General features: G+C 43.6%; 1 protein-coding gene across 2 annotated transcripts; it reads right to left on the minus strand.

Moving 5' to 3' along the window:
• Nucleotides 1–3040: 3040 nt before the first annotated feature.
• GSTK1 (glutathione S-transferase kappa 1) lies at nucleotides 3041–17807 on the minus strand. 2 transcript variants are annotated; one of them, XM_069980276.1, is made up of 8 exons: nucleotides 17697–17807; nucleotides 16381–16462; nucleotides 10530–10658; nucleotides 9712–9812; nucleotides 7892–7927; nucleotides 6542–6658; nucleotides 5507–5600; nucleotides 3041–3305 (listed from the first exon to the last, which is right to left on the minus strand). In XM_069980276.1, exons 1-8 carry the CDS (start codon nucleotides 17763–17765, stop codon nucleotides 3262–3264), a joined length of 672 nt encoding a protein of 223 aa, XP_069836377.1. In that variant the 5' UTR covers nucleotides 17766–17807; the 3' UTR covers nucleotides 3041–3261. The 2 variants fall into 2 exon arrangements, with proteins under 2 accessions (XP_069836377.1, XP_069836378.1); XM_069980277.1 differs by lacking the exon at nucleotides 17697–17807 and adding an exon at nucleotides 17026–17122.
• Nucleotides 17808–27397: the final 9590 nt, after the last annotated feature.

Consider the following 27397-nt stretch of genomic DNA (forward strand, 5'->3'; position numbering starts at 1 on the left):
TGTATGGGTCTCTCTGGACTGTCCAAGAGAACATCCATTCCAATTCCAAAACAAAGGGGTCAGGTGTAGTCAGGGGCGGATTAACTTTACCATAGGCCCCGGGCTGTTCACCAAGCCTGGGCCCCCCCACCCCACTGTAACTATGGCAGCACTAGCCTGGCATTCACAGTACAGAACAGATAATGTCATGATGTCCTGATTTGTGCAAAATTGCCATAAAAAAACAGTGATTTGTTTGCAAATCATGGCGGAAGTGTAGCCAGGAGACAGTACACCACTGAAAGTATAAGTCTTTTTGAGTGGTCATGGGCCCCCCAGGAGCTCAGGGCCCCGGGCTGCCGCCCAAAACGCCCCTATTATGATCCACTACTGGGTGTAGTGTTGAGCTGATCTGTCAAAATGTTCGAGTCGGCAGCTGAAAGACTCGGCATTTGATTACTGGTGGCTGCAGAGATTGCATGCCGCCCTAGGGCTGCCAGAAAAACATATCGGGAAAACATGTTTTACTGGCAGTCCAAGGGCGGCATGCAATCTCTGCAGCCACCAGTAATCAAATGCAGAGTCCTTTAGTTGCCGACTCAAACACTTTTGACAGATCAGCTCACTAGTCAGGTGGTGATATTCCTTCACGTCCAATCCCTTTGTTTTGTAATAGATTAGCTGCAGTAAGAGCTCTCTGGCTGCGGCTTATCCCTCTCAACCCCTCGGTCGTACCGAATGTCCTGTGTATGGCTAGGACAGGCGGCGAGTGGGAGAGATAACTGACAGCCAGACAAACCATTGTTCGGCCATCAGGTATTGAAGGACATCAGCAGATTTACTCAGACAGCAGTGAGGGAAGCAGTAGAAAATTATCATAGATAAGAGAAACGCCAATCTGTGCCTCTGACGCTCTCTGCCCGGGCGGCCACACTGGGGGGGGGGGGGGGGGTTATAGTAACTTTAATATGAATCTCACAGGCACAGCAGTGAGACTGCTAGGTTTGGCAGCCCACCTACAGATCTGCACTGGTACATGTTTGCATCCACTCCTGCTTTATATGACATTGCATAGCTTCAAGATGATAGTATACAACTAATAATTATCAGAAAAATAAGGTATCATGCTGGAAATCCCATTGAAGGTTAAAGTTTTATCTATGACTCATCTGGCACTGGACGGACTTTATGACTGATCTCACATGACATCGCTTGTATGTTCTAAGCAGCCAGTGCTAAGCAACAGGACAAATACATCCTAGGACTTCATTTACAGTGACTGTATATACCTTTTGTCGCAAGGAAAATTATGATAAGAGTCCTAGCTAGGAGGTGCACAGGAAAGATCAGTCTGATGAGAGATGTTCACACAGTCTGATGAGAGATGTTCACACACTCTGTTTCATCAACCTCATTTGGAAGCTCAAAAAAAAAATGGCTTTTTTTTATCTCTTCAAAGGAGACCGTCAGTGGGTTTATGCTGTCCTATCTAAGGATAGCATAATCTAGTGACAGAGGAGCTAAACATAACGATGAATCACTTACATTGTTCGGTGCAGCTGAACCAGAGATATCTTTCTAAATAATATGGACAATAAGTACTCCTCTCCATTATGTGCATGAGCCCAATAGTCCTGGATATTCATGAGTAGCCAAAAACTCTGCCCATCAGCTGCTGATTGGCAGTTATCTATCCATGCTAGGTATAGGCAGTCAACAGTCAATCAGCCTTATACAAAAAACGGCTATAGTCACACTGAAGTGTCAATCAGCAGCTGGAGGGCGGGGGAGGGCTGTGGCTAGAATCCTATTCTCCTGCATATTAGGAGAATGGCTAAACAGAATTATACAAGTAATACACCAATCTGTTCAGCATTTATATCACTAGTGTATGCTGCCCACATCCAAGGCAGCATTAACTTAGTGACAGATTCCCTTTAACTTTTTTTGGATTTTTTGCATTGTTTTCAATATTTTTTTACAGCTGCTTAACAGCTCAAATGTGCAAAACAGGAGTCTATGGAGCCTCGGTTGCGAGTCTCAAAACACAGGATAGCCAGATATCTCTAGCCTGTTGCCACGGGGTGCCTCCATGATAGGGAGAGCACCACACCACCCTGATAAATAGCCCCTTAAGTCCCACTCTGTTGCGAGTATTGGAACATAAATAGGGAAACACCAGGGTGGCCCCTTTTTGTCAATGTCTAACTCAAGGTGTGATTATTGCGATCATGACAAGGGCTTGCCAAGGCAGGCTTCCATCCACAGACAGCCGTTTCGGGGTTTTTGCCTCTCGTCAGTGTGGAGTAGGATTCTGGCTAGTTGGGGCAATAGCAAATCTACCAACAAAACACAGTTATCACTGAACTCAAGGAAAACAGTGAAAAAAATTCCAATGAAGTACTCAATCAAGAGTCTCCACTGATGCCCCCAAAAATGTAAATATGCAAAACAGGTTGCTTTACAGCTCAAAAACAATGAAAAAAATACTGTGAACAAAGCTGCCTGCTGTAAAGAGGTCAGACACGAGCCTGGTGAAGATGCCTGCTATGCCATTATAATAACCATGAGAAGGTATTAGCTGTGGTTGCAGTGATCATACCTTTAATAATCCATGGCAGTAATGGTGCAGAGAAAATGCACATGTATGGTTAACTTAATAAAGAAGATCAGGGGAATGTTCTTAGGTCTGTTAGTATGGAAAGACATTGAACAAATTGCTCTTTACAGGGGGAACCACAGTTAGAGTGGATGCATGCAAGAATAATATCAACACATTTTTGGATCTGTAGCTGATAGTTTGGGTAATAGTTTGGATCTGTATCTGTAATATGGATGGACTGTAGCTGTAATAAGGATGCAAGAATGTGTCCAGAGTTTGCTAATGTGAAACCAGCCTTACAGTTTCTATAAAAGCAGGTATAAGACCATTTTTTAGATGTCCTTCCTTTATTTAAAAAAAAAAAAAAAAAAAATCAACATGCGGAAAACCCATCTAAACTGTCTACAATACAATGCAGACTATGACCTTATGGCTTAATGCATAAAGAAGTCAATAAACTGTAAATATATAGACTGACTTTATTAATAAGGCAGAAACGGTGAGAATGATTACATATCTTTAACCCATCACGGTCCATAACAAGTTTAACAGTTTATTGATGCATTCATTTTAGCAATGAGCAACTATAATAAGCGATTGTGGGAACACTATATATGTGTAGAAACCAGCAATACTAAATTAGTAGCGCCTGCTGTACTACTTCCTTCCTGATGAGGTTATTACAGCTTGGATTTCTGTGGCATCGGTCCCAACCACTGTTCACCTGCAAGATAACATAAAGACAGCATGAGGTGCATTGTCCAGTATAAAGGGAATGTATTGCTCTGCATTAGTATTCTGAATGAGTACATAATCTCACCTTGATGTAATATTCTTAGATACCAGTAGGGGGCATATAAGGTTTTGGTAGAAAATATGTCATAAAACTATATAATTGCATATATGGAATAGAATTGGGTCACTACACCTTATATAGAAAGAGGCAGTGAGACAAAGAGGTAACTTACAAAAAAGGTAATGACTTTGCAATTATATTATATATAGAGCATAAACACTCATCCAATGGAGGAAAAAAAGGCAAATGTATGCTTATTTATCAGCATAAGTCAGCACTATACTTCAGGGAGAACACACAATGTATACTTTACCCCTAATTATATTCTGGTGGTGGTCCTACATCAGGTTACTGTGCAGTGACCAATCACCACAACAAGCACTATGTAGACACTGGGAAATATCAGCTCTGAACTGTGAATACAGCTCTGGCCTAGAATTACTATATAGATCAGATCGAAGTAAAGTCTATAGTTGAACAAATAATTGTCTAACAAAACAATTGTGAAAAAGAGCTGGTCCAAAGAAGGTGCTGGTGCCAACCTCATCCTTTATTAGACTGCCCTCAGGGGCGGATTAACTTTACCATGGGCCCTGGGCTGTTCACCAAGCTTGTGCCCCCCCCCCCAACCCACTGTAACAATGGCGGCACTAACTTTAGTAATTTTACTCCATAATGCAGCCTGTAAAGGACCTGTGGTGACATCATTGTCACATAATAAGGTCCTTCAGTATGTTCTCTAATGTTAATGCATTGTCTCCTGGCTGCAGTTTTGCCCTGATTTGTGCAAACTTGCAGTAAAAAGCAGCGACTTTTATGCAAATCATGGCAGAACTGTAGCCTGGAGATAATAAACCACTGAAAGTATAAGTCTGTTTGGGAGGCCATGGGCCCCCCAAGAGCTCAGGGCCCCAGGCTACCGCCCGAAACAGACCTATTATAATCCGCTACTGACTGCTCTATACTTAAGAGCTGCTGTCAACTCAAAATATGTGAGGTTTTAATGAAAATTCTAATAAAGCTAAAAGGTTGGTATATACATATCTCTAACACTGAACAGTCTCTTTTCCACATTGCTTCTATTACTGCCCTACTCAGAGACTATGCAAGGAGGCGCCGGCCTGCTGACCAGCTGAGCTGGATTACACTTTGGTTTCCAATGAACAATTGTTTTACAGCCATGCACATTTTAGTCCATATTAGCCGTAACAGTTTACACTGTCAGTACATGATCGATGACAATGGGCAAAAGCAGGAACGTTCTTTTTGGGAATATTCTGCCTTGAAAGATCATTTGTTCGACTATGAGCCAAAAAGCGTCATCAATAAGCTAAAATAATAGTTTGCTGTTAAATTGTCTCCTACAAACTGACATTGTAGGAAATTGTTCATTTTTATCAAGTTAATCTAATGTGTATGATGGGTAACTTTTATTGTAAGTGACTTATCTAGCGGTGGAACAATCAGACTTGCTTGTGACGAGTCAGATACTGCAGCATAGAAACTTACTACATATTATTCACACATCCTGTTCACTAAAACAGCTAAAGTAAAAGTAAACCCATGTAGGCTGTGTTCACACAATGTCTTTGAAAATAACGGCCATTGTTTTACAATGACGCCGTCAACCATGTTCCAGATCATCATTGACGACCTTCATTATCAAACAACGCCCGTTATGTTGCATAAAGACGTTGTGTGAACATAGCTTTAAGGCCCTATTCCACAGAACAATTATCGTTCGTATTCGGACGATATCGGCCGCTACGGACGATAATCGTCCGGTGGAATAGAGTGCAACGATCAGCCGACATCGTTCATGTCGGCTGATCGTTGCAGTCGCTTGTTTTTCAACATGTTGAAAAACAAGCGACTGATATAGCAGCGATCTGCTGCCGTCGCTCCGTTGAATAGGAGCATCGGCAGCAGACGCTGCTATATCCTATGGGCTGCCCGGACGATCAGCGATCCCCCGGGCAGCCCCTCCCGCACTCACCCGCTCGCTGCAGCCGCGTTGAATAGCGGCGGCAGCGAGCGGGGAACGAGGAGCAAACGAGCGCTGAGAGCGCTCGTTTGCTCCTCTAAACGACCTGTGGAATAGGGGCTTTAGTCTGTATTGAAGTACTGACCCAACCGATGTGCTAGAAGTTCAAAACGATCCGATCCAAAATACAGCTCTGGCTTGTCATTTATATGAGCCACTATGGAGGGCATCCCAAATATCTGCACAGCAAGAGAAAAACAGAAACTCAGTGAAGATAAATTATACAAAAACAGTAAAAGAACACACACAAATAATAGGAGGAAGAAGTGGCAGAGGAACTGGCTTTATCATAAAGGCAGAAGAAATTTGTACACAAATAAATTAGAGAGTTAATCTATTTTTATTTCATCTCATTCAACCCCTTTAATCTTAGGTATAGGAGGTCACAAGCAGAGATGATTGAACATCGGAAAATCTTAGGTTTTATAGAACTCGAACCTTGTTGAACCTTCCACTTTTGATTCCCGATGCTTTCCCGTTCCGTGGGGAAGGAGGAGACAGCCTGAGTATCGCCTGGAATTCCAGGATTCAGCCTAGATAATAGTCTGTATCCCAGAATTCCAGGCGGTAACCGTGCTGTCTCCTCCTTCCCCACGGACCAGGAAGGCATCAGGAATCAAATGCGGAAGGTTCAACAAGGTTCGAGTTCTATAGAACCTAAGAATTACCGATGTTCGATCATCTCTTGTCACAAGGAGTCTTTAAGTTTGACTGAATGGCAGCTAGCCATTAAAAAGGGAATACCATCACAGCATGTTATCATCTATCCACTAGATAGAAGATAACATGCTGATCACTTGAAGCACAGCTGATCCAGAGACTGGAAGAAAAATGGACCTAGGAATAGATAGAGTGCACCACGATTGCCCAATATTTATTGTCTAAGGTATGACATGCTAAATTAGAAATACCCATTAAAGGGGTTATCCAGAGACAGCACAACTCTTGTCTCCAGTTCAGGTGTGGTTTACAATTAAGCTCCATTTACTTCAATGGAACTGAGTTTCAAAACCTGCACCTAAACTGAAGACAAAAGTCCTGTTGTCTCTTGAAGAAAGTGGCCATGTTTTACAGACAGCACAGTGCCCCCATAATAGGAGAAAAACATAATGTCGCTTACCCCATAACCCAAAGCTTTATCTGTTGTTTCCTTTAGTTTAGTCTTAACTTCTGGTGAGGAAATTGAAGACAGTAGTTTTTTTGCCAGGTCTTCGGGTATCCCAGCCTTCTTAGCAGCCTAAACAAGGTTAGAAAATAACTATATAATGATTCTGAGCAATTGTTTAGAAACTGGACAACTAGAAGACAATACTGCAGAGCATGTCCTTACACCAAGAAGATAAGGGAGATTTCAAACTATTTGATGAGACCTCTGTGCTCATAGGAGTCTTGCAGCCCCTTTGTTGTTCACATCAGCCAAAAGCCATTTGCAATTGCAAATGCCATGCTAATGGTAGCAGTGGTGTAAGGTATGGCAGCTTTGTTCTGTTCACTTGAATGGGACAAAGATGCAATGCGTTATATTGTGAAAACAAATAGTATGTACCAACGAGCCTGCAGCCGATGCAAACATTGAAGATGCCTCAGTGGTCACCTAATCGCTGATCAGTGGTGTCCTGAGAGTTGGACCCCTGCCCATTCAATACTGATTGCCCGTACAGAAAGTCACCAATACAGAATGACTGCTTTAGCAGTTCCACCTGAGGCCACAAGGTGGCACTAAAATCCCACATGCACAGAAGATTGTATCAAGTGTCCCCAAGTTAATAACATAGAATGGGACCGATGACATATATATGAAACAGCAGTCTATGAATGGGTCAGAAACATACATAAAAAACATAAAAAAAACCATACATTATAATATATAAAGAAGAGCTGTAGCAGAGTAATAACAAATCTAGTGCTACCATCTCTACAGAGCGAGCTATATAGGAGAAGTCCCACCAACTTTGAAATCTGCAGGCAAGCAGGGTGGGTGTGAAAATAAGTTAACTCACCCATCCTCTGTGCCTTATAGCGCTGCCAGTGGGGTCTCGTTTTCTGCTACAAGACATCATCTTCTGCAGTAAAACCGGGTCCTGCAGCAGCAACGCCACGGCGCGGTGCCCCTGCCCCACTCTAGTCACTGATTGGCTGAGTAGGCAATGACTCAGTCAGGGTCATGACATTGCAGCAGTGAACAGGACCCGGCGGGGGTGCTATGAGACTCGAGGGAACGGTGAATTAACTTACTTTATTTTCACACCCACCCACAATAGTTGGTGAGACTTCTTTATATTGGGTGGTTTAAGGCGGTACCAATAACATGTTGTTTACCTTGTCTTAGGCTTAATTCACATTATTTTCTGGCTGTATGTTGTCGCTATACACTAAGATACTTACAAACATATGCCAATGTGTACTATGGCGTAGCTGAGATGGGCCAATGACTTCAATGGATTAAAGTTAGTCTTGTATGAGGCCTTACCTGAAGTATACTCTCTGGTTCTGTAATGTCTTTATCCTGTAAGAAGGAAATACATTTAAACCAGGCAGATTAAAAAAATCATAAAAATATATACAATTAGGGCTGGGTATAAACACACACAGCTCAATTATTGTGCAGCAGGGCTGTATATATATTATAATATACTGTACATTTAGCAATGTCCGTGCAGCCATTGCTTTTCAAAACGAAAAACAATAAAGTTTATACTTTCCTATTCTCCCCCGTTGTCCTGCAGCCTTTTGCCCACGCTCTCCACTCACTTCTGGTTCAGTCTCTTCAGTGACAGGCTGCTCAGCCAATCACTGGGCGAAACCAAGAGCCAGAAGCATCAGCGCTGAGTGGGGAACATGGGCAAAAGGCTGCAGGACAACGGGGGAGAATAGGAAAGTATAAACTTTATTATTTTTACACTATACACGTTACACTATGCACATCGATCGGTGGTCGATAATTTTTAAGCAAGTTTAAACAGTAACTATCATCTCTTTAGCTGATTATTGTCTTTATTACATGGAGCGATGATCTGCACAATCGGCCCGATTCGACTGATTATCACTCCATGTAATAGGGCCCTAAGGGTGCCCCCTCTGTGCCCCATATATGCAGTTATGTCTAATATGTGCCATCAAATAGTATTTAGGCCACCTTGAGCTCCATATAGTACAGGCAACCTCTATGTCTCCATGTAGTATAGGAGGTTTTCTCTGTGTATACATGTAGACAGAGCCCCCCCCTTGTCTCCAGTAAACTGTATTCACCACAGAACTAATCCCCCAGCAGTAAGCCCCGGTGTATGTTATGTGACTACTGGCAGTCATTTATGGGAATATTGGATGTCACTACGGTGGGCACTATGGCTGGCGCTGTTATGTAGTAAGCCCCCCTGTATGTTATGGGAATACTGGACGTCATTATGAGGGCACTATGGCTGGCAATGTTATGGGAATACTGGATGTCGTTATAGGGGGCACTAGGGCTGGCACTGTCATGGGAATACTGGATGTCATTATAGGGGGCACTACGGCTGGCCCTTTTATGTACTAAGCCCCCCTGTATGTTATGGGAATACTGGATGTCATTGTGGGAGCACTATGGCTGGCACTGTTATGGGAATACTGGATGTCATTGTGGGGGCACTATGGCTGGCACTGTTATGGGAATACTGGATGTCATTGTGGGGGCACTATGGCTGGCACTGTTATGGGAATACTGGATGTCATTGTGGGGGCAATATGGCTGGCACTGTTATGGAAATACTGGCTGTTATTATGAGGGGCACTATGGCTGGCCCTTTTATGGGAATATTGGATGTCATTATAGGGGGCACTATGGCTGGCAATTTTATTGGTCACTCCAGCTGGCACTGTTATAGTCTAGCACAGTATACTTTTCACTTTATACATGCATTCTCCTTGATATAATAGCAGAAGCAAAATCCCCAAAGAAAACCTCTTCTGCTTTCGAGACTGGAAAGAATACACCACTTCCTGCCTGGCATACAGCAGCTGGTAAGTACTGGAAGACTTGAGTTTTAAATAAAAGTACATTACAAATCTCTGGCACCAGCTGATTAGAATTTTTTGGTTGGAGTACCCCTTTAAAATAAATTCAAGGAAAGATAAGGGCCCATTCACACTAAGGATTCAGTGCTGAAATTCTGTGCGGAACCCCCCCTTCCGGACTGAATCCTGCCTTCTATGTGTTTGAAGGGGAGGGCTCTCCACTCAAAGAACGGACATTCTCAAATTCAATTGACAGCCTAATGGACAAAATGCTCATGTACACAATATAACACCAACCTCAGACCAGATGCGGACCCACAACTCACGGCAGACCTCCTCTAGGTACTCTGGATGTGACATCTGAACAGCTGTCACAAACCGCATGGCTGAAAGACTCCCTGTAAAATAGACCCAAAAATGTAAAAAGTTGAATTATACAAGAAAAGGAAATCAAAAGGAGTCACTTAAAACAGCCCATCAGGGGTTGACCCTTGACCTCTATAATGTGTAACACACAGAAAACATGCAGAATAGACCAAATAGCAGCCTAGGAGGGAGACTAGAAGAAAAGCGACCATCTGGATGCTTCTCCCAGCTTGAACGGGAAGTCGGATAACTCAGGCTACTACTAACCAAAGCATTGTGCATGTCTCTGTTATATCAAAGGGATAAAGGGGGAATCGGACAGCACATAGTCCTGGTAGGTAGCATGCATGCTTGATAAAGGCAAAGTGTAGGCCAAAACATAGCAATTTTGGTTGCTGTGTGTTTGCTACAACATACATGTAATATGTATGTCATATGCGATATGTCAATTTTTTTTTAACAATAGTATCAATTTCAATCCTAAAAGGATGAAAAAAAATCTAAAGATTCACACATAGTATTTTGGTCTAAATTGCAGTCAGTATTTTTATCCCAAAACAGAAGCTGAACCGACACTATGTTTTGGGCCACTCCTGGTTTTTGGTAAAAATACTGACCAGAATATTAAGTGTGAATCCAGATAATCTGTCAGATAATCTTTCTGTGTAAACGGACCCTCAGTGTATGTGATGTAGCCTCTACTATATGGAATACAGCCCAACCACCCTCACAACAAGGCAAATACCAACCTTTCTTAATGACAACATGAAAGAAATCACTTGGTTGTCGTAAAGGAACCTGGTAAAATTCAGCCAGCCGTTCCAAGTCCTTTGTCATGTAGATACCTTTCTTTGGTACCATGGCGGGTGGGGAGTTACCTGTGTGAGGAACAGATGAGAGTCGTTTCAGACACTTAATGCATTTCAAGTAATTGGTTAAAGGGGTTGTCCGGCGATAAAAAATTATTCACAGAATAACACACATTACAAAGTTATACAACTTTGTAATGTATGTTATGTCTGTGAATGGCCCCCTTCCCCGTGTTTCCCCCCACCCACGCTAGACCCGGAAGTGTGGTGCATTATACTCACCGCATCTCGTGTCGTCCACGGTCTCCGATCGTCAGCAGTGACGTCTTCTTCGGGAGGCCGGCGGATCTTCCCGAGTGCCGGCCGCCCTCTGCAGCGTCATCCGAAGCTCAGCCGCGATTGGCTGAGCATAACTGTGCTCAGCCAATCGCGGCTGATGACGCGGCCACGTCATCAGCTGCTCAGCCGCGATTGGCTGAGCACAGTTATGCTCAGCCAATCGCGGCTAAGCTTCGGATGACGCTGCAGAGGGCGGCCGGCACTCGGGAAGATCCGCCGGCCTCCCGAAGAAGACGTCACTGCTGAGGATCGGAGACCGTGGTCGGCACGTGACAGGTAATGTATAGCGCACCACACTTCCGGGTACACGGGTGGGGGTGGTGGGACACGGGGAAGGGGGCCATTCACAGACATAACATACATTACAAAGTTGTATAACTTTGTAATGTGTGTTATTCTGTGAATAATTTTTTATCGCCGGACAACCCCTTTAATATGACTGGGCAAGTTTATAGAGCTACTCAGCAGCGCCATCTGCAGGGTAAAATGTGGGGTTCAAAGAACACCTCATCAGCTACTTACAAGAGTTAGTAAGACATAAGTGAGCAAGACAGGGAAATTCACACAGCATGGAACTACATTTATGATTTTTCAGGCAATTTTAACCCTGACAGACACTCCTATATCTGCTCTAACACAAGAGCAGTCTTTTTTCTTCTAATCTTCAGGCTGACTGACACCAGGAAGGCTTCTTAAATACAGGAACCCCAGGTATTTCCTCCAATGAGATCCGTGTTACCAGGCAAGGGCGGAATGTGTTGGTCAATCAAAACTTCTTATGCTGACTTAAAGGGGAACTCCGGAAAAGAAAAACTTGTTTTCTATAAAAAATACATTAAAAGTTATATAGATGTGTGTATACAATGTATTACCGTATCTGTACGGTTCTGCCACACTGGTAGCTGACAGAAATCCAGAAAGTGAAAAAAATGGCATCTGTGCAAATCCACATTGTCTCCTGCTCCTTCTGCTATCCCCCTTAGGAGACAAATCTTCCATGCCTCTGTCTCACATTGTGTGTGTTTGCTGAGATCAGGCTGATGATGCAGACAGGGGGCAGGGTGTGAGCTCACAGAAGGCTTGGCTGGATCCCCCAATCCCCTGAGTGATCCACTGTCTCTGACCAGCCAGAAGCAGGTGCAGCACTGATTTCACTAATTGTGCAGAAGTGTGCAGTGAAATTAGGGCTGTGTTCACACATGTTGGAGTTTCATTGCAGTACTGCAGCGTATTCACAAAAAGGATGCAGTAACACAAGTAAATGATGCTAAACGGCAGAGAAGATCAGAGCCTTATTGTGGGGCTCAACTTCAAAGATAACAGATGCTTGATCATAATATGTGCATGGAAATGAAAAGAAAAAAAAATTCAAAAAGTTCTTTACTTACAGGTAGAGAATACAGTGTGCTGTGTGGTGTTACAGGTAGAGAATACAGTGTGCTGTGTGGTGTTACAGGTAGAGAATACAGCGCGCTGTGTGGTGTTACAGGTAGAGAATACAGTGTGGTGTTACAGGTAGAGAATACAGTGTGGTGTTACAGGTAGAGAATACAGTGTGGTGTTACAGGTAGAGAATACAGCATGCTGTGTGGTGTTACAGGTAGAGAATACAGTGTGCTGTGCGGTGTTACAGGTAGAGAATACAGTGTACTGTGTGGTGTTACAGGTAGAAAATACAGCGCTGTGTAGTGTTACAGGTAGAGAATACAGTGTGCTGTGTGGTGTTACAGGTAGAGAATACAGCATGCTGTGTGGTGTTACAGGTAGAGAATACAGAGTGCTGTGTGGTGTTACAGGTAGAGAATACAGTGTGCTGTGTGGTGTTACAGGTAGAGAATACAGCGCTGTGTGGTGTTACAGGTAGAGAATACAGTGTGCTGTGTGGTGTTACAGGTAGAGAATACAGTGTGCTGTGTGGTGTTACAGGTAGAGAATACAGCGTGCTGTGTGGTGTTACAGGTAGAGAATACAGTGTGTTGTGTGGTGTTACAGGTAGAGAATACAGTGTGCTGTGTGGTGTTACAGGTAGAGAATACAGTGTGCTGGGTGGGTTGGTTGCTCCACAATGAAATCATAAATTACTGCAAATAATTCAGTAACACAATGAAACTGCAATGTGTGAACACAGCCTAGATGTTCTGCAACAGATTTGCAGGGAATGGGCAGGGCGGAGGACTGTGATGAACAGCTGAGGGAAAGCATTGCATTCTTGAACCTGTAGTATTGTGTACAACTGATAAACCAGGAAGTGCAGAAACACAAAACAGAACAAAACCCCCAAAACAAATGGATTTTTGGTAGTTTAAAAAAATAGGATAGGTAAGTAATGCTTTATACTTCTGCAGAAGTTCAATTTTTTTTACCTGTACCTGGAGTTCCCCTTTAAATTAAGGACAGAAATACTGAACAAATCGGTGTATTACTTACATCATTCTATTCTATAGTTCTCCTGATATGCAGGAGAATAGGATTCATGCCAAGCCCCCCCCCCAGCTGCTGACTGACAGATGTCTGCTTATACACAGTATAGACCGACAACTGCAAATCAGTGGCCAATGGGCAGATGGTGCCAGTTCTCATTAAATCCCTCCCCTATCAAAAACTCAAATCAACCCACTTTCCTATTTTCCAAATAAAAGTGAACAAAAAAAAAACAACAAAAACAAACATATTTGGTATCATTGTCCAAACTAACCACCTCAACGCAAAAAAAAAAAATCCAAAATTGCTATAATAAAAAAATAAAGGTCAGAGCATGGCAATGCACACATTTTCTTTGAAAAACTACCCAAGTCTGGTATTGTGGCATATCAGTTTTTTCTCTGGCTTTGTAATACATCATACAGTAAAATAAAGAGTGGCAGTAAGAAGTACAACTTGTCCCGCAAAAATTAAAGTGTTATATATAAATGGATGGGGTTGGAAAAGGGTTAAATAAAATAGAACCTGAGGGACTCTGTATGCTGTTTGCTTCTTATCAGAGGTGGAGTTTGGCCTATGCTGGCTGTGATGTCTACTACATGCTGATGTGCTGTGACAGCAGAACAGGGTCAGTATAACCCCAATCAGCCAGACATCAGTGACCTGTTACCACTACAATGATTTTCATTTTTTACTTACACTTTTTCCCTCTCAATGTTCAATATCTATAAAGCTTTTAGATTTCCACCAACAGAGCTGTATGAGAACTTTTTTTTTTTGCACCACCATACTCTGACCTCTATAGCTTTTATATTTTCCCATCTATGAAGCTGCGGGCTCGTAATTTGCACAGTCATCTGTAGTTTTTATTGGTACCAGTTTGGTGCAGATCAAAGTCCAGGAAGAGCATTTCCCTACCACCTTCTAAGAGCACACATTCAATATGGTTACACTTTTAAATTGACTTTGTATTTTACACACAATGGTCTAATGATCCTGCAAAAATCATCCTTGAAGCGTGCAGTGTATGTAAAGGGATTTTAGACTTTTAGGCCAACACATGAAATGACACTTCTGGAGCACAGATCATAGATAGTGTCCCAGCACAGGTGTGCCACTAAGTCTTTTGTGCACCTGGGCAAAGTAACTCACTCAGGTTTCCACATTGGGATATGGTTAAAGAGTATTCTGTGTTTTCCGCCCTAGTTGTCACTACCGTGTTTTCTGTATGTCTTATGTTATGCACAGCTGAAGGAAGCATTGGGTTAATTGTGTTTGTCACATGTGTGCTTTCCTCTAATCACAGGTGCAGGCCTGTTTCCCTCTTTTTTCTGTCCTATCTCCTTCATTTTCTCTTTGCGCCGCACAGCCCCACCAATCACTAGGAGGTTTAGTTTTGCCCCAATAAAAGGGAGATTAGTTCCTGGTGGAAAGGTTCTTCTCATTTCAGTCACCAGAGAGAAAGCAACACAGAGATAGTTCCTGCCGCAGTGAAGTCAAGGCCTGGCCCAGGCCAGGACCCTTTGCAGGGACCAAAAGAGTTTTCTATTTTTTATGTAAGTCGCCACCGCTAGCATGCAGTACTAGACCCCTGAAGAGGAAAGGACGTCCCCTGAGGATCCCCTTGTCCATGCCAGGGATACTTTCTACAAGACACAGAGCAGCATACCTGAGTTAAGCACTGACCCCAGTAGGACAAAGCTGCAACTTGCCTATGTATCCAACTGTAACGCAAAACTGTTCTGAAAAGTGTCGGGAAGTCTGCTCAACCCAGCGCAGGGACCTGAGACCTTGTACTACCCTAATAGGACAGGTATGCCGACACTGTAGGACATAAGGCGGTCAGATAAGTGAGTACAAGTATCTTCTTCTTCTGCTCCTCTCAACTGCGCTATCCTGGCAAAGTACACCACTACCTTGGACAGGGCCCTCAAGACGCCCCTCTACTCTCACTTCTACAGTTACTACCTCTTCTCCCACTTGCCTGGACCTGCAGTTACTGAAGCCTTGTTTTTCTTTTGTATTGCACTAAATAACTCACAGCCCTCCAGTTGTTGCAAAACTATGGTTCCCATCTTGCCTGAATAGGCTAAAGCTGTAACTCTCCAGGCATGAAGGGAATTGTAATTTCGCAACAGCTGGAGGGCCTGAGTTTGACACCTGCAATGTAATGCATGAAAGTCCACCAGGGTGGGAGGCATCCTTACAATGCATTTGGAAAGTTTTAAAGGGGTACTCTGGAGAAAATAAAATTGGTGCCAGAAAGTTATACAGATTTGTAAGTTACTTCTATTTTAAAAAGTTTTTCAGTGTTGTATATCCTGCAGGAAGTGGTGTATTCTTTCCAGTCTGGCACAGTGCTCTCTGCTACCCCCTCTGTCGATGTCAGGAACGGCCCAGAGTAATAGCAAATCCACATAGAAAACCTCTCCTGCTCTGTACAGTTCCTGACATGGACAGAGGTGGCAGCAGAGAGCACTGTGTCAGCCTGGAAAAAATACCCCACCTCCTGCAGGACTTTAAGAGCCCATGCACATTACCTGACTTCACAGGAAAGGATACAACTCCAACATCAGCTCTAAGGTTATGTTCACACTGAGGAATCCGGGCGGATTACTGGCCGCTTGCATCTCCGCCCGTGCCATAGACTCCATTCTATGTTTGGGCAGATTACACAGTCCGCCTAAAGAATGAACAGATTCATTCTTTGGGCAGACGGTGGAATCCGCCTGTGCATAGAATGGAATCTATGGCATGGGTGGAGATGCGCGATGTCATAAGCGGGGGCAAGCGGTGGAATCCACAGCGGGTGATCCACCGGATTCCTCAGTGTGCACATACCCTAAATCTTCAATGTATACATGGAAGCCATGTGTGTGTGTCTCTCTCTTTATTAATGGAGAACCCTTTGGACTTCTGGGCCCACCACACAGTAAGGGAGAGACCTGGTACTGTAGGTCGTCCCGTTTACTTAAAGAGCTACATGTATGAATAAGCTGCTATCCATGTTCTACATTCTGATTTTACTTACCAGTTGTATTCATTATTCCCCCAAGGAATCCAGGTCGTAACTGAACATCTACGTTCCATATGTTCTTGTATCTGCATAGTATCTGTTGCAAAGTTAAAAAAAAGTATTAGAACAGAATAACATAAAACTGTATTTAAAGGGTACCTGTTTATAGATTTTTCTCCTCAGATCTGCGTACAGTAGCTGCTGATGACAAAAGATTTGGTTGGGTGGATACGTCCAATGTCTGATATCAGTACAGCATTTGTGTATGGAACTGGCCAGGTGCGGGACACATCTACGACAACCTGGTCTTCTGACGTCAAACGATGTGGAGAGAGAAGCAAAGTGACAGGTACCGTAACATACACTGCATGATACATCATGTCTGTATTCAGATGCATGGCTGCCCAGCAGTGTCAGGAGCTCTGCAGGATATCAATGACTCTTCTCTATAAGGGCACATTCACATGTACAGGATCTGCTGCAGATACCACTAAATGACTGAACAAAGCATCAAACCTGCAGCAGATCCTGAACATGTGAATGTGTCCTCATAAATGCCCATGCAAATGGGCACATGGCATGCATGGCTATATAATTTATTTATTTTACCCCATATTGCTGGGGTTGGCCTAGATAAAAAAAAAAATTAATGAAACCTACCAAGGTCCCCTGCCGCATCTGTTCCAGCACCTTTTGGTCCCCGGCTACTCAACGCTTCTCCCTGCTGAGCCAATGGGGTCTGGTTTCAGCCAATGACTGGACGGCTCATCTGAGAAGCAGGGAGACGTGATGAGCAGCATTCTAAAATTCATTTGACATGCCATATAGACATGTGAGTAGTTTGGACCAGTGGTCCAGGTGCTGAGACCCCCAGCCAATCACTAAAATCAAAAAGACCCCATACACAATAAGGCAGAAGCTGTTGTACAACTGTGAGTGTGAGCTAATATGCATCTAATGATACCAGGTCAGAACATGAGCCATATACATCAGGTATTGTATGGTTAGCCTCACCAACACCACTAAACAAGTGACACACATACAATACAATACAATACAAACACACACACACACACACACACTGCACACACATCTCAGCCACACTACATTGCAGCCATAAAGAAGTGACATGCAGCATTATGCATTATAATAAAGGTTTATTTCATGTATGTGAATCATCTGCAGCAACATATTAAGGATTTGCAATATGATCAATTCCCTTCCATGTTATTACCACAAAGGGTGACAGTAACAATAGTGTCCCAGCCCATACTGACACCAGGAAGTGCACGCACATGTGCAATGGTACTGACACAGCTCTGACCTCTCACCTCAAAGCCCAGCCAGGAATAAGGGGAGACCACATCATAGAAAAGCTCCAACACCTTCCGCTGAGACATGTCTGCTGCTGCTCTCACCCTCCAAGGAGCATTGTGGGAAGAGGACAAAGTGTATCCCCGCCTCTCGTATTTCTCTGACCTTGTCTTGACTGTAAATAATAGAGTAACACTGCCACCTCCTGGTAGCTTTCATTATTGCACCCAGCCAAATACAAACAAAGAATCGCATTCAACAGTTTGGTGCGGGTTTTTTGTGGACTAGAAGCAGGAAAATAGTGTTTTGTTTTTTTTCTTTTGACGAGAAGCAGGAGCAAATCCTAAAACCAGAGACTATCTTTCTTCATTGCTACTAATAGATTTATTCCATGAAGCTACATTTGCAATCAGGCAGAAGACAGACAAACGAGGCTGAAGTTGGTTTCTTATTCGGCCAGTTTCTTATTCAGAGGATTTTTCTTTTTCCTTTTTTAGCCATTATTCTTACAGAAAATTGATAATATTCATAACCTGCCCATAACTGAGGTGCCCTGAGGAGATTGGTGATAAAAATGGCCAAAAGGACCCCAAGGTTGGCGTAAAAGTGGGCATCAAAGTGAAAACTTTGCATCACATCCAAGAGAGTCCAGCCTGGCCCAAAGTAGTTCTGGGTATAAAAACTGGCATCAAAGTGGGCACATAGGTATTTTTTCCTATTTTGAATAAGTAACAGGTGTTTTCAAAGGGTTAAATGAGTTCGGGCCACTGATCTTACACTACGTACACACAGGTAGGGATGCCCTGCATCACATCCAAGAGAGTCCAGCCTGGCCCAAAGTGGTTCTGGGTATAAAAACCGGCATCAAAGTGGGCACATAGGCATTTTTTCCTATTTTGAATAAGTAACAGGTGTTTTCAAAGGGTTAAATGAGTTCGGGCCACTGATCTCACACTGATAATACACAGAGAGGGGCCCCGCATCACACTGATACTACACAGAAAGTAGATCCAGTGCTCCTAAGGGTCTAACTGTACAGTGGAGCAAATGCCAAACTGCACCACAACGGCATCGAGGATGAAGATAAGAGACATCCCTTCATCCATGGCGTCTCCACTGCAATAGGGACATATCAGCAGGTTACATTACTCTCACCTCCAGAGAGTTCCCCTTTAAGGCCAGTTCACACAGAGTAAAATCGGCGCAATTCGGAGTAGGAAATCTCCGCTGCTGAATCCCGCCTGCCTCAGTGATATACAGTCTGTCTATGGGAAGGATTGCGCACCTCCGCTCTCCGCGTCTTCATCCTCGATGCCGTTGTGGTGCAGTTTGGCATTTGCTCCACTGTACAGTTAGACCCTTAGGAGCACTGGAGCTACTTTCTGTGTAGTATCAGTGTGATGCGGGGCCCCTCTCTGTGTATTATCAGTGTGAGATCAGTGGCCCGAACTCATTTAACCCTTTGAAAACACCTGTTACTTATTCAAAATAGGAAAAAATGCCTATGTGCCCACTTTGATGCCAGTTTTTATACCCATAACCACTTCAGCCCCGAATAAGAAACTGGCCGAATAAGAAACCAACTTCAGCCTGGTGACAGACAATAACACTACAAGAAGTCTCAGTGTAGGTCTACAGAGAGAACACAGACACTATTTTGCACCCTTGTTAGGTGGTAAGGACAGCTATTTTCTTTTTTCACTCTATGTAGTTCCCCAGAGGAAGAAAATGTTATAGCTAGTACTAATATGTCTGATATGTCCCTATCACAATGCTGTGTTTATTGATAACTGATGCATATACACTGAGAAGGCTGAGCCTGGATGCAGTGAATGATAGGATAAGGGGGTGGGAGGTCTACTAACCTCACCTCTTTATTATGTTCCATAATGGTGCGTTTACACAGAACAATTATCGTTCTAATTTTCGCAATGATGATCACATTTAAGCGATAATCGGTTCGTGTAAACACAGCTAACGATCAAGTGACGAGCGAGAAATTGCTCATTGTGATCTTTCAACATGCTCTCAAATCGTTGTTGGTCGTTCGCTAAAACTTTGCATATCACTTCGTGTAAATAGTCTTTCAAAGATTCACACTGTGTGTGAGATGAGCTTAAAGGGGTACTCCGGGCAAAATTTATTTTTAATATGTTATTAAAAAAGAAAAGTTATACAAATCCCTAATATACACTAATTATGGGAAATGCACATATGGTGCTTTTTTTCCCTTAACTTAGTAGATCAGGCAGGCTCACTTCCTGTAAAAAAAGGTACCCACAGCGCAGGAGCAGGACCGGGCGCAGGACAGAGGCTGTCCTCGCTTTGCCTCAGAGCTCACCCAGACGCCCGCTCCTGCTCCTGCGCTGTGGGTATCTGAGAGGGGACAGGTTTATGCATATGGAAAAGGTGCAGGAACGCTCACAGCACCGCGACCGGGTGGCTAGATGGGGAGGTACAGGAGCACTCACCCTTCCGGGAGTAAACGGCGGGTGAGCGCTCCTGCAAGGGACCGGGCGGCTCAGAGCACGGGCAGCCGGATGGGGAGGTGCAGGAGCGCTCACCCTGCCAGGAACGACTGGCGGGTGAGCGCTCCCGCACAGGATGGGGCGGCTGGGTGGGCTCAGAGGTAGTTAGGGGAGCGCTGACCACGCTGGAACCGGACGGCAAGGTGAGCTAGTTGGGAGGAGGGGTCTCCTCAAAGGGGTGTCCGCACAGAGAGGGAGAAGGCAGAAGGAAGATGGCACTGATACATCTGCATACATGCGCCCCCTGCTTGACCCGGCCTTGAGACGTGACGTCACCTTTTTTTACAGGAAGTGAGCCTGCCTGATCTACTAAGTTGAGGGAAAATAGCACCATATGTGCATTTCCCATAATTAGTGTATATTATGGATTTGTATAACTTTTCTTTTGTAATAACATATTAAAAATAAATTTTGCCCGAGTACCCCTTTAAGAGATCTTAAAAACAAGGATTTTTCAGGATTTTTATAACGATTTGTCTAAACGCTGATCGTTAGAAAAACCTAATTGTTGCTTCAAAATCGTTAAACGATTGGGCGAATTATCGCTTTGTGTTACAAAAAAAAACAAAAAAAAAACATGTCTTACATAGTGTTGATGCTAGAGATGAGAATAACTCCCAGTGGCTGAAAAAGTTGGATGCAACCCTAGGGAGTCCTGGAAAACATGCAAAAATTTTAGATGTAGTTTAAAATGTTTTTCTTTTTTAATTGTTATCTTAACCCAACAATAAGGGATGTTGTTAGGGACAAGAGAAGATAATTTTTCCTAGATTTTAAAGTAAATGGAGCTTAATTGCAAACCGCACTTGATCTGGAGACAAGAGTGGGGCAAAAGTGGCCATGTTTTTGTAGTGCTAGATAACCTTCTTTAATATCAATGGGGTATTCCCCCCCAAAATAATTTTTGCATTAATACGTTGCCCACTCGTAGCTTTCCATCTTTCTAATATAAAGTTATTACGGATTCTGCACAGTTTCACTATTATCTAGATGCATACACCCCCACGTGGCACCCCCGATCCACGCAAGTCGCCTGGTGCTGGCCTCGTTGCTGGCCGCAGCACCCCCCGCGGATCGCCCAGTGCTGGCCGCATGGATACCCCCCTCCCGTCCCGGGACTCACCCGGTCCTGGCCGCAGAACCCCCCGCAAATCACCGGGTAGGCTGGTGATGCCACTGGACTCCTCACCCGCCCCCCGTGACCGCAGCTGCTTCCCCCCCAGCTGGTACTCACCACCTGCTGCACCACCCCCGCCGCTGCTGGACTGCACAAGCTGCCCGGCAAACGTCCCAAGCACCAACAGAATACCAAGAGAGGTGAGATCACCCCCCTCAATCCCACAGAACTAAAACTCCCTAACAGGTCATGATGGGAGTTTTAGTTCAGCAACCTGAAGGCATCCAGGTTGCAGAACTTCTACTCCCATCATGCCCTGCTGACAGGTAATGATGGGAGATGTAGTTCTGCAACCTGGATGGCTACAGGTTGCAGAACTACAACACCCATCAAGACCTGTCAGTAGGGCATGATGGGAGTTGTATTTCTCCAACCTGGATGGTCTCAGATGGCAAAACTACAACTCCCATCATGCCCTGCTGGCGGGTAATGATGGGAGATGTAGTTCTGCAACCTGGATGGCCATCCAGGTTGCAGAACTACATCTCCCATCATGTCCTATTGGCAGGTCCCAGCAAGCACTGCATGCTGGGAAATGTAGTTTCCTGGCCAGCGCCATCTTGTATACATGTATCGGCTTTTAGAAAAACGGCAGCAGCTAGAAAGACGGGTGATGGCTCAAAATACTCAGGCGGACTTGGTGAGTAAGACCAGCTAGGTTTGGGAGAATTTCATTTTTTGGCTCTTGGGGGAATACCCCTTTAAGTAGTAACCTATGCCTCTTGTTGTAAACCCAACAGACTTCTATTCATGGCAGATATGGTTGTTTGGTTCCTAGCTACCACAAAACCATATGGGCACTCTACAGTCTCTTCTCTTTGTTGGGGTAGAAAAATAAGTCCCCCCTTTCTCTAACAACTTGCACACTGCAGTTGCTATTAACCACGGCATCTAAGCAGGGGTACTCCGGGCTGGGAGGCTTTTTCGCCTATGGCCGTGAAGGAGGTGGATGAGTGCAATGACATCCCCTTACCTGCCCGGTTCCATCAGGATCCCGCCTCTGCCACTGGCTGGCTGAGCGGACTTGAAACATTACGCCTCAAGCCTGCGTCAAAGACCAGGACGTGGCCGGGCTACACAGACCAGAGCGGTGCGATCCGGCGAGGTAAGGGGACATCATTGCCCTCATCCACTTCCTCCCCGGCCATAGGCAAAAAAGCCCCCAAGCCCGGAGTACCCCTTTAAATGGCCTCAGATGAGAGCTAGCTCAGACATCAGCAATAGCTTTATGGTGTCAGCTGTATTACAGCTAATACCCACTGCTAATGGTGATGACTTAGCTCTGAGCTCATGCCATCACTGAGCCATGTGTGCATGGCAGATTGCACTAGCCCTCTGGCAGTATTACCATGTATTCAGTATATGTTGTTAAAGGGGTTGTCCAACGAAAATCTTTTTCTTTTAAATCAACTGGTGTCAGAAAGTTATATAGATTTGTAAGTAAGTCTTCATATACTTTTTAGCTGCTATATGTCCTGCAGGAAGTGTTATTTTATTTTAGACAGGAACTGTCCAGAGCAGTAGAGGTTTTCTATGGGAATTCCTATAGAAAACCTCTCCTGCTCTGGACAGTTCCTGTCTCAGACAGAGATGTCAGCAGAGAGCACAGTGTCAGACTAAAAAGAAAACACCATTTCCTGCAGGACATACAGCAGCTGATAAGTATGGGGAGGCTTGATATTTTTAAATAGAAGTACATTACAAATATATATAACTTTCTGACACCAATTGATTTGAAACCCCTTTAAAAAGGTTTTACCAAGTCATCCCCTTTTGACAATAAGTTTTTCATGGAGATTTATAACCCCTGGTGGATTACTAACCCCATGGATTCCTATTTGGCTTTAAATATTTAGGCTTCTGTTTTTTGGATCTATAACAATTGACTCACATGTATGGAGATTATTAATATACTGTATATATATATATATATATATATATATATATATATATATATATACATATACATTATTAATATACTGTGTGTATATATATATATATATATATATATATATATATATATAGTCAAAGAATTCCGCAGCACAACCATGTAGTGAAAAAATCCAAAATAGTGTATATATATATAAGGGTAGCTTCACACACAACGGATCCTCAGCGCAATTTACATTGCAAATTTGCAGCGAAATCCACTGCGGATCCCTTGTCATTTATTTTAAATGAGAATGTCTTCTCATTCAAAATGAATGACAAGGGATCCGCAATGGATTTTGCTGCAAATTTGCAGCATAAAATGCGCTGTGGATCCGTTGTATGTGAAGTTGCCCTAAAAAGAAACTTCTACCAGCTGGCAGGACAAAGTTTCCAATACTTACACAAATTTTCTCCCATTTACCATTATAAACATGGAGACTTCAGGGGGCTAAACAGAGCACTTGTACTGCCAGCTGGGTAATAATTTATTTTTCGTTATTGTTATTTCCAAATAAACCCTTTAGCATTATAGGTATGTTTTCCAATGAATGCGCAATTTTAATCTATTTGGTGAGTGGACAAACTGGGTTATTCTTCCTTTAGTAAAGGGAGGGGGGGGCGGGGATACCATCTAAAAGGGTGTATGGTTCTTTCATTGTCATAGAAGCAGGAAAACAAACAAACAAACACCTGGCACCGCAACATAAAACGCAAAGCAAAGATTTGCAAGGTAACCAGAATGGTGTTTCCTTTTGCCACTAATCCTCCTTGCCTGATGCAAATCATTTGGGAAGCCGGATCCAGTTGCTCGATTTGAATAGCATCTAAGTTGTTGTGAGAAGAAATGCAAAAAGAGGATTTGTTACCCAAGTCTAATCTTACGTGTGAATATGAACGGTTGTGATATTTGTTTCTTGCCAGCACTTAGTAACTGGTGTTTTACTTATCTATTGAAATGATTATTATTATTACTACTACTCTGTTAAAGGAGTTCACAATCTGATAAAAATAATGTGCTCTCTTGAGTCCAAGGGCACAGTACCTGCTAATCTTTCAAAGTCCTTCATGTCTCCTACAATTACTTTTTGGAAAACAGGGGTCATCGTTAGAGATGAGCGGACCACCATACTTTTGGTCCGACGGCATCGGCGCTCTCTCATTATGCCTGAGATCCCGGCCGCATAGTTCCGATCCCGTGAGTATGCAGCCAGGATATTCCAGGGAATTCACCATAGATTCCCTGGAATATCCTGGCCGCATATTCCCGGGAGTGCAACTATGCGGCCGGGATCGCAGACATAATGAGAGAGCGAACTGCTTTCGGACCAAAAGTCAGAACAGTTCGCTCATCTCTAGTCATCGTGCCCACTCCTGGAAAACCCAACCAGGACCAAAATCCGGCTGCATGTACCTTGTGCAAAATGACCCTTTCTTAAGCCGTCTTTTCAAGAAAAGTGTCTGAAAGTACTGTCTATGTGGACAATGCTGGTAGTTTTTATCACACAATATCACATAAATTTCACAGAGAACTATACAGACTAAAAATGCCTGTTTGTCTGTTGCAACGGACGCAGCATCACTGGTATCGGGTCCACCTACAGTGCAGCCCCTTCAAGGGGTTCCTTACCCATTACTGCTCCTGTTCTTAAAGCACTTAAAGTTTCCTGTTGCTGCTCCTGGCTGTGCCCTGCCTAAGTTGCTCTCTGTTGTATCTCACCGGCCACTGCAAGTAAGCCAAACCAGGGGTAGTGACCTGGGGACAGCCAGTCTTACCTGCCTTGTGGCGGCCCCTTTTACTTTGCTCTTAGGTGCTGTTTCTCCATCACTTGCCATGGTCCAGCAAATCCCCATCCTCTACCGTTACTATAGAATGTTCTGGAAGGTGGGAGAAGCTTTGAAACTGTCCTTTATCTGCCAGATTGTCACTTATTGTCCCTTTAGTGTCCTTCATTTCAAAACCCCACTAAGTCCTGTTTTGCCAGTACTGGCCCATTATTATCCTTCTATCACAATAGGCTACTAAAGAGGACGTGGAATTAGCAGAGAAGAGGCACTGAACAGAACAATACTAAAGGGGCAATAAATAGCAATTGGACACTAAATTGGAAGTTGATTCTGTGCCCATTTGTTATTTCTTTGTCTCTTTGTACCATTCCTAAGTGCTCAGTTGCCCCTGTTTAATCAATGAAAGCCCAAATGTAGTAGCTGACCTGCTTCTCTTTTCAGGCTGCCATCCTTCTCCTCCGCTGCCGAGGAAATGAACAGAGGTTTTCTGTAGTGTCACTGCTCCATCTTGTGTCCTGTACACGCTTTCTGGAAGTCACCATTACCCTGGCCTGTATCACCGCACAGAAGATCTCCTGTTCCTCAGTCACAAGTAGTAAGTTGCAGCTGACCTGCTATGGCTGCACACAGCTACAGCCGGCCATGCATCAGACTTTACAGTAAAGGTCTGTCTTTAAATATCCACCCTGTCCCTTTTTACATTAACAGACCTGCACCTACGCGGGGATGACGGTGGTGTAGTCCTTTTTTTTAACGGCTGAGGTCTATTCTCAAGCATCGGCTCGCCCCAAAGCACTGGTGGCAGGCCCTCCGGCCCCAGTGTAACAAAACCCCTTTGTGGCGCATTTCCATTAGAATCAATGAAGCCACAGCACAGAGGTGAAGGGGTTTTGTCACACTGGGGTTCGGCGGGCGGCGGTTAAAAAAAAACCAAAACACTGCAATACCGGCATCACCGTACCGCCGCTGGTCTGTTAATGTAAAAAACCTGGTGGTACACTCGCTTTAACCCAGTGTCATTTATAGACATACAGTATACACTAAATGTTATTTGAGACGTCTGCCTCTTCATAATTGAAGGTCCCTGTATAGAAATTAGACAAGTGATTCTGTAATACAGTATTCTAACTTTGATACTTTCTTAATGTTTCCTATACTTTCCTCTATTCCACCAACCCAAGACTTACATATGAATCCATATTCCTACCAAAGGACAAATAGTCGAGACCGTTTGTTATTCTAAAGCATAATGAATAGGACAAGATGCTGCTGTCATACATGACCAAAGAGTTTTGAGGTGGGCACATTCAACATGTGGTTCTGTTCTAGGTTATGTGCAACATCATTTTTGCCCATTTTTGGGTTATCTTTTTGCATTGCTGTCATTTTGACACCAAAATACATCCGTATTAAAAAGACAGACGTGAAAAAGGCATTGGGGGAGATTTATCAAAGGGTGTAAAATTTAGACTGGTGCAAACTGCCCACAGCAACCAATCACAGCTCAGCTTTAAGCAGTGCTGAAAGGAAACCTGAGCTGTGATTGGTTGCTGTGGGCAGTTTGCACCAGTCTAAATTTTACACCCTTTGATAAATCTCCCCCATTGTGTTAATGTAGCCCAACAGTGCAGGGTTTCTGGAAGTAAAATTTGAGGGGGAAAAAAAGGGCACACATAGATGTTTGGAACCTCATATTTAAATGTAGTGATGCTAAATGTAGTGACCAATAATAAAAAGGTAAAATGACAGGAGCCATGGATGTCTGGAGTCCTTCTCCCGGGGACTGTTATAGCGGAGAACGATCTGCCTGATTAATGCTATGGATTAGTGCACAAAAAATACACCAGACACAGGGGTCAGAATATGGCGAACAGCTACTGATAATAACTAAAGCTCACTGTATAAAGAATTTGCCCTCACTCAGACCCATAGATGGAAAAATACAAAAGTTATAGGGGTCAGAATATGACAATGTGAAGCCATTTTTTTTTTTTTTTTTTTAGAGTTTGTCCGAACTTTAGTGTGCGGCTTTTGTTTAGCGGTGGCTGCTAACATCAGATAAAGTCCTAAGGCTACCTGGGAAACATGAATACAGCCATTTAAACCCCAAATTTTGAGGCTTACCTTTTGTATTAAAATGTGATAAATGTACAGTGAAATTCCGTATCCTATAGACTACAAACAGTAGTTTATTATGGTACTAATATCAGGGTGTCAAGTACTATACTATCTTGCTGTCCATGATATGAACAAGATGACAGAGAAGACGTTTAGTAATATATAGAAGAAAAAGAAC

This window comes from Dendropsophus ebraccatus, chromosome 8, assembly GCF_027789765.1.
Source record: "Dendropsophus ebraccatus isolate aDenEbr1 chromosome 8, aDenEbr1.pat, whole genome shotgun sequence".
Classification (NCBI taxonomy): domain Eukaryota; kingdom Metazoa; phylum Chordata; class Amphibia; order Anura; family Hylidae; genus Dendropsophus; species Dendropsophus ebraccatus.